Genomic DNA, 11,482 nt, shown 5'->3' with positions numbered 1-11,482 from the left:
CACGAAAATCTTGAGAACATGAGGTTGAAATTTAGAACACCTACTTCGCAGAACCCCTGACTGGTTACCAACTTCGAGGTGCAAATGCGAGAGCCGATCTCTCCGATAAAAAGTCTCGCCACAGAGAGCAACAGGCCTAGAACGGTACAATTATTCAATCATTACACCTCACTCATAATTAGAAAAAATTTATGACATATGGCAGCACACTGCACATATAACAAGCGTTACACAGAAACAAACTTCACTTTAGATACACAGCACGTGCACGCATATTCATGCATGTACCAGTTAGTTAGAAATTCCGTATAGGAATGTGTACGAAATGCATTTACGGTATGTTAAGTAGTAGTAGTAGTAGTAGTAGTAGTAGTAGCATCCCTGACTGATCTTATAACCTTGCTCTATAAAATATATGTACTTTGAAGACGCCAACATTATTTGACAACTACAACAGCAGTTCAATGCACACATGAATAGGCTTTTAATTTGAATGTTCAGTAAAGCTCTTCTACCAATCCAACAATCCATTTTTCGAGAATTTATCGATTAGCGACATGCACAAAACAGTAAAGGGTAATAATACTGTATATAGCTGTAGTATTATCAAATATAGTTAGTCAAAAATTACTCGTGCCGCGAAAATATCTATTTCGAATTAAATTTTCTTAACATTTTCAAGTTTTCCAGAAAATATCGAAATGATTTTAAAATGATGGTAGCCTCAAGGGGCGCACGCAGGATCGACTTTTGGAGGGGGTGGAATACCAGATTGTGAGAGGCACAACGAATTTATTTCAACGCGTTTTCTGTTACTAACCTTCAAGAAGCTTTTTAAATTAAATTGAAAGCTGATAAATTAAATTAGCTAAATGCAATAGCAATGCTATCTACTGGAGTGCAAAAGAACTCAAACAATGCTTCATACTTCTATCGAGAGATGTCAACACATAGTGCAATTGTTGTCAAATCATAACAATATCATTATTGCAGCCTACTAACGTTGCGCGGTGCTTTTTCACGTTAATTTAAGTAAAACGTTTTTTTTTAAAGTAATTTGTTTCGTTGTACTATTTTTTTTTTTAACTTGGAATCACTTTGTTTTGTGATTCTACAAAGTTGCCGTGGACTAGGAGTGTACATAGGATCGATCTGTGGAGGGGGACACAAAAATTTTCTTCCCGTTAAATTTTGAGTTATCACCCTTCAAAAAACATTTAAATTAACAGAAATAGGTTAAAATAGAATTTAAAAGATATTTTCTTTTGATATATTTTTTTCACCTATATATAAATTTTATTTTCCTAATTTTTGGTTGGCTTGGGGGGGGGGGGGGCACGGGACCCTTGTGCCCCTCCCTGAGTACGCCCCTGCCATAATGAGATGCTCGCCTAAAGTACCAAAGGATGTTTAGAGGTATCGCAAGTTCGATACCCGGTTCGTCCTCGTCAGAAAAATTTCCTGACACTGAGATACAGCAAAAACGGCGACAAGACCGCAGGAAACCACGAGTCCCCCCACGATCATTTTCTGCACACACGAGTTCTAATTAGACCGGAACCTACCATTTATTGCTTATTCCGAATGGCAATAAAGTACCAAAGGATGTTTAGAGGTATCGCAAGTTCGATACCCGGTTCGTCCTTGTCAGAAAAATTTCCTGACACTGAGGTACAGCAAAAACGGCGACAAGACCGCAGGAAACCACGAGTCCCCCCCACGATCATTTTCTGCACACACGAGTTCTAATTAGACCGGAACCTACCATTTATTGCCGATTCCGAATGGCAATAAATTGTAGGTCCCGGTCTAATTAGCCCTCATGTGCAGAAAATGGTCGTGGTGCGACAAAAATTATCTCAAATGAAACTATGATCTAGATCAGTGGTTCTCGACCTAGGTCATATGCCCCCAACAGTGGTCCTATGATATTTCTAAGGGGGCCACAAAAGTGTAAATAAAGTGAGAGGGGAGAGCCGTGACAGGGGACCACAGAGAGCTGAGAAAGAAAGGCTAGGAAGAAATAAAGTTTTTAAGGAGAAAATATGACGGGAAAAAAGTGCGATTATTTTCAGAATACAGAGCAGAGCTGCCAAAATAACCTGGACTATCTGGACACATGAGCCCATCCTGACATGACCCGGGGTCCTATGTTCACAGAAGATCAACAATATGAAATCTGGTACTATGATTTTTACGTGTAAGTATGTAAATACGTGAAGTTACTTCCCGCTGTGTTTGGACAGCCCAGCAAAGAACCCTCACAAGAAGCACAAGAAGAAAGCTCACCGGACGCTCACCAGAATTAAAAATCAATTCAAAAAGAAAAAAGGGCCATCCTCTTGGAAAGGAGTCTTGGCCTGGTCAAGATGGGGGGTCACGAGAAGAAAATATGGTCTGAAGGTGACCATTAGCGAAAAAAGCTACGAAACATTGGTCTAGATTATATTGCGTGAATTTTGTGCCGACACGTCTCTCTTTCAGGCCTACTTCTATGAAACATGTAGTAAATGAGTTTCGCAGAATAAGTTTTAAGCAGTGTGGCAAAATTTTTCAGCTAACACGATCTACCCAAATATGTCTTTTACCCAGCGCCATCTACTAAAATTAGACATGCTCTCGTTACCTACTTCTGCCGCATTGTTTGCGAGGTTTCAAAAAACATCTTATAAAACATATGGGCTACTCTTCTGGTGGATATACACTATGTATAGTCATTCTATAAATATAATTACGTTAATGCAACGGGTAATGATCTCTCTTTGTAAAACCATTCACACCAATATGATCTATGATTTAATCCACCATTTGAGTATTGTTCCACTCGGTAAATTCGATAAGAATGTAAATTCCTTATAAGTCCACCGAATAAAACTTTGAGAGAATGTTTTCATCATGATGAAATAATACTCTTACTATTATGACCATTTTTTTTCCAGTGATATCATTCATAATACTCGAAAAACACTCACGTTGCTCGTAATCACGCGGTCATCTATGTATTTTAACTGATTCTCATTGTTCATTAATCGGTTTTTCGAACACGATAATGATTTCATCAAAAATATATGTATTTAAAAAAAAATTGTAATTGTTATCTATTGTCAGACACCTTCATATCCACGTGCATTTTTTATTCAGACAGATTGATATCATTTTATTGGAAACACTGAGGGAAATACTCAATGAGGAGAAGATACGCGAGGTATATATCAGTCACACCTGTGGAAAAACTCACCTTTTTTTTCCTTTTATCAACAGAAAGCGAAAATCTACACTTAAAAGTCATGTGATATCAATACAGATACCGTATATTGAGAATACATTAACGTTACGATAACATTTCTTTCCTTTTTTTTTAATTCTGTATTTTCGATGGCGTAATTGAAGCGACATGTGATATTAGTTAAGGAAGGCGTGGAGAAATATAACTGATAATACATTTTTTTTTAGTTATGATACACAAGTAAACACAAAAAATTATCGAGAAATAAAAAAGCGCACTGATATCTAACAATAACTGGACACGAGCTCCGTAGATAACAACTCAGAATTTTTCATATATAACTCCATTTTTTTAGTCGATAGGGAAGTTACTGTGTGGTTGTTTTCTGCATTGGTTAACGTTTCGAGTTGATTCAATAAAGAAAAAAAAAGGTAGGAGGTTTTGTTTTCTATTTTGATATATACTAAATTCAGCCCCTAGGGCCGTCTTAACAACATCGTGGACCCCTGGGCCAAGTAGTTTTTCAGGAGATTCAACAAATTCTAGAGAATTTCAACCAGATCTCTTTTTTGTGAGGCCCCGGGCCATGCCAGGGTAAGCCCATGCGTTAAGACGACAGTGTCAGTAGTCTCCCCCTCGTTCTGGAGCCTGGTCCCTAGGTGATGATTAGAACCCAGATTATATGCGCTAAAAAATAGCAAAATATGCACTAAAAATATAAATCTGCACTGATGAAATGCCGAGATATGCCGTGAAATCAAAAATATGCGCGAAAAATGAGCACAAATGCATCTAATAATGCCGAAGTGTGGCACTAAAAATGAAAAATATACGCAAAAATAGAAAAAATGCTTTAAAAATGCCAAAGAAATGAAAAAAGAATCATAAATATTTTTTTCATGTGCATTAAAAAATTGCTGGAATATGCATTCCACAATGTCGAAATATGCATTTAATAATATCGAAATAATATTGAATAAAATAAAAAATATGCCCTAGGAATTCTTCAATACACCCTGAAGGCATGTATATGAATTTTTGAAAAATATTCATTAAATGAAAAAATGTGCATTTATATATATATATATATATAAATACTTCAGTTTTCTCTAAAAAGAGGAAACATTTGGACGATAAGTAACAAAAAAACCGTTTCTTTGAAAATTCAGAAATATGAGCTAAATTGGGCCATTTGGCTCCTTGGTAATTTTTTTCTCCCCTTTTTTCTGTATTCCTCATTTCTGACTAATATATTAAAAAATTAAAAAAATTAAAAATAAGAAAAATAGGCACAAAAGTGAAAAAAAAACACTATGCATATTGAAAGAACTGAAGTATGGACTAAAAGAAAAGAAAAATATGCAGTGGAACTGAAAAGCATGCGAAAAAAAAGGAAAAAAACATGCATTTATATGTATAAGTGTGCAAAAATGTGCATTTAAAAATGACTAAAAATATGCCCTGAAATGAGCAATACTCAATGGTGAAAATATTCCCTTGAAAAAATTAAAGAAATATGGTTAAATTGGAAAAATAAAAAAAAGATAAAATTAATCTTGAGAATATTAGTACAATCCGATTATTAGAAAAAAATGTTAAAAAATATGAACTTATTCTAAAATTTCGGCGTTTTACATGCACTATCTATAAAAAGTGCTAAAATATGCGATTGCATGTGAACTTATGCATTTGCGTATAAAATCCGTGACGACAATCGACATAGAGGGATGCCTTCAGGTCATGACGTTTAGAGGCAGCCCCTATACAGTAGAACGTCCCTTAACGGACACTTTTTGGTCCCGTGGAATAAGACTTTAATGCATTTTACTCCCAGTTAGCGGACACTCTCTATAGCGGACAGTAAAATTAGGCAAACTAATTTCCTTTCTAATTTGGGAATTTTTGTTCATAAATCGAGAATTTATCATATTCAACGGTGATTATATGTATAATCCCAAGTTCGTATTGGTAAACATGATAATCCGTCAATTAATTACTTGAATAACTGAACATGGTCCAGGATGCTGATTCCGAATGGTAATGTTGGGTTTTATTTGCGCATGAGGAGAAAGCCAACATTACTGATAATTTTGTTGTGAATGTTTATTCTTTCTTCACACCTATTTAAATTTAATTTTTGTTGCAAAATATGCGTAGTGCACGTACCGTATACAGATAAAATAATTAATTGGTTTAATGAAGAGAAGAAAAGTTAAATTTTTTTCCTTATTTATAAGACTTTATTTGGTAATTATGTATAATTACCGGTGATAATTACGGGTATAGGTGCCGGAACCTGAGGGGGAAGAATGAGGCGGTTTGAGTTCCCTAATAAATTTTGTGAAGCCCCCGAATAATTAATGAATGCAACGTACCACTCCCTGTCCTCATAAGGGCTCGAGTCCCGTATTAACATGGAACAACTTGAAACTTTCAGCCCCTTCCCCCCAATATTTTCTGCATTCTGTCACCTCCGGGTAGAGGTGTACAATTCTCATAAGAGCCAAAATTATTTTGTGTCCATTCTGTACACAAAATGGTCATGGTTGGACTAAATAAATGCTTATATAATTATGTTGATTAATCACCGATAACGCATATTAAATTCAGTGACATATATTTGCTTTACTTTATGCACAGATGATGAAGTACATCGTTCTTTCACTTTTGGTGGTTTCCGCCATGGCTCTTCCATTCAATCCTGATATGGATGAACACTGGAACAACTACAAGGTAAGCAATTGGGAAATAAAAACTGAAGAATCCACTTGGAATATACTTTTAACTTATATAGTATTTATAGTAGAAGTTCAAGGAAGTAATGAATATTTTTTCTTCTTTGAATATAAAAAGAAAACGTTCCAGAAAAACTATAAAATGATCGAAGAAAAAGCAAGGCGCCTGATCTGGGAACAAAATGTGCATCGTATTATCAAGCATAATTTGGAGGCTGATATGGGCATGCACAGCTACAGATTGAAAATGAACGACATCACTGATATGGTGAGTACGTGCATAGATAAATATGATCATTAAGTACGTCGAGAGACTCGACTAGCTTCATTTCACAATATTGCTGACCTTGGTTCAGCATTATAGAAAAAAACCACCAAATTCTAACACTTTTTTCCGAGGCTTATAGTACAATATACCCCGACACTTTTTCGGACACTCATTGCACAATTACAACCTAAAACAATGTTCCGAAAACCTAAGCCACTCATCAATAAGAATTCTTTAATAAGCTCGATTCTAGTAACGAAAATGTAACCACATAACTCGTAACTATAACGCAGGTTGTTATATCCAAAAGGAGCAATCACGTGCTTGTCAACACCTATAGGTGACACACCTATACTCTATTCATTTGCTTATGCTGTGATGTCAAACCATGTTGGTTTGGAGCAATGGTCTGTAGGAAGGATTCGCAACCATGATCTGCAAATTTCCTGACGATCTCACAAATTTCAAGTTTATCGATAAATATTCACTTTGAACGGAAAAATATTTGTCATAAACCATGACGCGCTGAGACCTATTCCGTTTCTATGAGTTGGAAAAAAATCCAATCCAATTTATCCAATTAAGGAATGCGAAAAATGTGTTTATTGGGTAGGGCGGGCGTTGATCATATTGCTTTTATTTTTCTCCGCCTCGAATTATTAAAAGAATAACTAAATTGCTCTTAGCAATTAATATACTCTTTGTTATTGAGAGCGTATGACCTTGATCCTTAGTTTGATTTCCTAAACTCGTGTTTTCAATTCATGAGCTGAAAATGATGAACCCCATCGATTGCTTTTTGAAAATCCAAGCAGATAATATCGATATTTTTGTCCAGTTAATTACTTTTTCTCTTTATATAATGATTGGTTATTCCTTCCATCCACTTTAACAGTCCCCGTTTAATGATAATTTTCAGAATCTGAATGCAATATGATTATGCATTACAACTAACCAGAACTTAAAAAACCAAATTCTCCAATTTGATGTATTATAGACTTCCACTGAAGTTAAATCGACCAGGAACGGTTACAGGAGCGAACTCAAAACTTCAGGTTCTTCAAGCGTTTTTGTGCCACCATCGAACATCGCCCTTCCCGATACCGTTGACTGGAGGAAAGAGGGTCTTGTCACGCCAGTCAAGAACCAGGTGAGTAAGAAAACATTTGGAAACTTCGCCATTTTGATCAGCTAATTTCCAATGTCAAGACCGTAATGAATAGCAATTCTTCATAATCCTTCAATGATTTATCAGACATTAGTATTCTGATTAATGTCATGATAATAAGATTCGTGTGGTTCTAGCAACAATGTGGATCTTGTTGGGCTTTTTCGACTACTGGTTCCTTGGAAGGACAGCACAAAAAAAAGACCGGAAACCTGGTCTCTTTGAGCGAACAGAACCTGGTTGATTGTTCATCAAAACAAGGTAACTATAAATTATTTATGCAGCCCATATGTGATAGCTCTATTGTTAAAAGTTGACTGAATTAATACGTACATTTTATACGCACGGGAATTGAATGCTTTTTTGAGCGTCTGGAAATAAATTTTATGATTGTTTTACGTTTCATTGTTGACTAGGATCTCGTGTTCCTTTAATCGAATTTATCTTCTCGTGTTATTGCAGGAAATAACGGATGCGAGGGTGGGCTCATGGACAACGCCTTCACATACATCAAGGTTAACGATGGCATTGACACCGAGATTTCCTATCCATACGAAGCAAAGGTAACCTTACGTGTTTTATTGTTTTCAAATTTTAAAAATTTGCATTCTACTTTAATTGAATATAGTAATTTAAATTATCATTTCTGAAGAGATGTGATACCTTCTCATCCTCATCGATATTGCAGTTGTCTTCAACCCCATTTTCTGTCCTTAATGAAAGAGAATAAATTCACTTCAGGCATTTTAAGTACCTTATGAAAAGATTGTTACTTCGGACCAAATGCTCTGGAGGGGGATACAACCGGTTTCCCCAGGATACTGGTTGTTCTAAAATTTACTCTTGTATATAAACAATGTAAATTCTAAAAATGTTCGAAACAAAAGTTAGTTAAGTTTCTAAGTAAATAGTTTCTTGACATGCGAAGACTTGATATGGAGGTCAATTTATGGAGAATATACTATTGATATTTCGAACTGCCTTTAGCGGATACAGGATTTCCGAACGGAGGGGGGGGGGGATTTTAACCTCCATCCTTCTACCTATGACAATAATACAATTTTTTCACTGAACGGTGGAGGGAAGGGGAGTGACTGCCCTAGTCTCTCCTTTTGTATTCGCCTATGCGAACCACTCAGTGAATTCCAGAATTCTGCAAGCCATTTAAGCTGTAGCCAGTCTCCAAATATTGGTCGCTGTGCGGTCGTGGGATCACAGTGACGGACTCGTCAACTTCTCAGCACGAATGCGAACCTGTCTCCCCCGTTAAAAAGTCTTGTCATTGAGAGCATCGGTTCTAGAACTGTAGAAATATTTACTTTATTGGTAGTTTGGAAAATAGATGGCAGTGCTAAAAAGACACGTGCAACACTAGATACGCATTCAGATGGTTAAGTACACAGGCACACTTCCAGCGCAACTCGTTCGGCAGTAAATTGCCCATAGCGATAGACTGGAGTCGTCCTCGGCATAAAAAAAAAACAAAGTCCCCCAAATATTGATTTTTTTTTAACAGTGTACGGTTTGTGGACGTAAGTTGAAATCTTGAAGCTTGCACACTATTTTTTCAGATGCTTTAGATGTAGCGATTAAGAAAAACCTGAGCATGTCTTCAGGATAACAGTAATTATGATTTAATGAATTGAGTATCCTCTGTATAGATTGCATTCCTTTTCCTTCTGTTAGGACGCCTCTTGCAGGTTTAAGAGGGCTGATGTAGGTGCCACTGTTACTGGATACGTTGACATCCCGAATGGCGATGAAAAAGCATTACAGAAAGCTGTAGCCACTGTCGGCCCTGTTTCAGTTGCCATCGATGCCAGCCAGTTCAGTTTCCAGACTTATGGGTGAGTCCTAAAACTCTTTAGTTAACATTTTACTGAGCAAAATAGATAGGAATGTACTTCTCCCTTTGCACGAAAAAAAAAATCCCTTTTTTAAATTTTGTTTTATGAAAGATAGATGGCAATCTAACTCAAACACTGCATAGATTCAATAGAATCGAAAAAGGTTGTGGGAGAGTGAAGTACCAGCAAGACATCAGAGAATAAAATAATTAAAGAAAACAAAAATCTAAAACATGCATTTAATACGCCATCTATACGGTATTTCAAGTAACCTAATCTAAAAAGAAGCAATTTTCAAATCATTAGAGAGGGTAGGCAACTAAGGCCATCATCAGAATGGTATCAGTTTTGAGGGTTAAAAAAATGAAATAAATCAGGGCGGAAGAAATATAGTTGATGAATCAGGTCTGAATTTCAGTCACAATTACATGGCTTAATTTGTGATTTTTCTCAGGGGTGGCATCTACGACGAGAGTGATTGCAGCACCACCGAACTCGATCACGGTGTTCTGGTAGTTGGCTATGGCAGCGAAGATGGTCAAGATTATTGGCTAGTGAAGAACAGGTAAGATGAACATTGGTTTTTTTTCTAGCAGGGGAAAAAGCCCAGGGGACCAATGCCCCCTCCCAAGCCGATCAAAAATTAGAGAAAAAAAAATGATGCTTCGGTAAAAAAAATTAATATATTGAAAGAAAATACGTTTCATAAGGGCTATTTTAACTCTTCAATTGGCAAGCATTGAAATATTCAAAGGAAAATTTTTTTGAGGGGTTATATTAAGCAAATGAATGCTATTACATGATTAAAAAAATTTATTTTCAATATTTAAAGAAATATGTGGTGTTGCACTTCAGGGAACGCATTGCATTTATATGATTTTCACAGATTTGAATAGTATAAAAGTGCCATTTATTGTTTGCCAACTTATTTTTCTATCATTGTCGAAGAATGAACAGCAATGTCTCTTCCACACATGGCATTTCCCTCAAAAATGCATAATAATTCCTGCTTTCCTCGTCAAGAAATAGGAGACATGAGCACCTTTAATTCATTCTGTTGGTAATTATAGAAACTTCGTGAACAGCTCACAAGTATAAATCGAATGTTTAGGAGTTGATTATAAGCATCAAAACGAACTCAAACCATAAAGAAAAATGCCCTTTCTTGAAAAATATAAGAAAACCATGTTGTTTTTTTGAGAGCAACATTGCCAAATAAAGAGTTAACCAATTTCTGTTAATTTAAAAGCTTTTTAAAGGGGATGACTAAAAATTTTTCGGGAAAAAAATTTTTGTGTCTCCACCAAAGGTCGATCCTGCGTACGCCCCTGCTTATGGGACTACTTTGCAGCACTATTCTCATAATCTGGCATTGCCCCACAAATCACAGTGGTCTATTTCGATTTTTAGACTTGATATGTTTTCGATAATTTTCTTTCTATCTTTCTCTTGAGATTGTATTCATGTTCAAATTACGTTTTTTGCAGTTGGGGCAAAACCTGGGGCCTCCAGGGCTACATCAAGATGTCCAGAAACAAGAACAACCAGTGTGGTATCGCTACATCAGCCAGCTATCCACTCGTTTAAAACATTATGCGTATGGAATGTACACTCTACCACCTTACACCCTAATTTATGAATTTCCCTCCCTCTTTTGGACTGATAGATACTTGATATTATCGAGATTCTAATCGTGTAAATAGTTTTCCAATAAAAGTATTTTATTCATCTTTCCGTTTTCAGTACTATTGTCTATGGAAAAAAAAATCATGTTTGATAATTTATTAAATCATTATTTAAATCAGTGTTTCTCAACCTATGGTTCGAGTCAACAGGCGAACTTGATAATTTGATAATAACTTAATACAAATACAAATACAAATACAACGCCACAACAGGCAAAATGCCCAACGAGGTGGCTGATAAAAAGATGCCCATAAAAATATGGTTGTCATATGTTTCAAAAATACAGCAACCCAATTAAAAATGCAATTAACACAAATTACAAACAATATATACACATGATAAAATATTATACAATGCCCATAAAGAATACTTATGGTTGTCTTATTCTAAGAATGGATAGCTTCTCGATTTACCCCAACATGTTTATCGTATTTCTTTTTAAACGTGTCAATTGTGTTACAATTTACTACCTCCGGGGGTAAGCTATTCCATTTATTAACAACCCTATTGGAGAAAAATTCCCTGCGACACCATAACCTTGCATTGTCCCTC

The 11,482-nt window shown here is 35.9% G+C and overlaps 1 protein-coding gene across 1 annotated transcript; it reads left to right on the top strand.

Moving 5' to 3' along the window:
* The first annotated feature begins 3,520 nt into the window (after positions 1 to 3,520).
* On the top strand, positions 3,521 to 10,974 carry LOC149089842 (cathepsin L-like). The gene is made up of 9 exons (XM_089251102.1): positions 3,521 to 3,657; positions 5,867 to 5,959; positions 6,080 to 6,229; positions 7,227 to 7,379; positions 7,535 to 7,658; positions 7,860 to 7,960; positions 9,084 to 9,244; positions 9,699 to 9,809; positions 10,732 to 10,974. The coding sequence occupies exons 2-9, from the start codon at positions 5,867 to 5,869 to the stop codon at positions 10,829 to 10,831; spliced, it is 993 nt and encodes a 330-aa protein (XP_089107228.1). The 5' UTR covers positions 3,521 to 3,657; the 3' UTR covers positions 10,832 to 10,974.
* Positions 10,975 to 11,482: the final 508 nt, after the last annotated feature.

The sequence above is a fragment of the Pholcus phalangioides genome, unplaced genomic scaffold (assembly GCF_987345545.1).
Source record: "Pholcus phalangioides strain wild (caught in Gottingen) unplaced genomic scaffold, Ppha-v1.0 ptg000001l_1, whole genome shotgun sequence".
NCBI lineage: Eukaryota > Metazoa > Arthropoda > Arachnida > Araneae > Pholcidae > Pholcus > Pholcus phalangioides.
This window is presented reverse-complemented; position numbering and strand designations above follow the sequence as displayed.

What these genes read in the sequence shown, in the direction of transcription:
- LOC149089842 (XM_089251102.1), top strand. Translation starts at nt 5,867, where the DNA reads ATGATGAAGTACATCGTTCTTTCACTTTTGGTGGTTTCCGCCATGGCT. An exon ending in TGAACGACATCACTGATATG is followed by an intron (nt 6,230 to 7,226) that starts GTGAGTACGTGC and finishes GATGTATTATAG; the next exon opens with ACTTCCACTGAAGTTAAATC. An exon ending in TCACGCCAGTCAAGAACCAG is followed by an intron (nt 7,380 to 7,534) that starts GTGAGTAAGAAA and finishes GTGTGGTTCTAG; the next exon opens with CAACAATGTGGATCTTGTTG.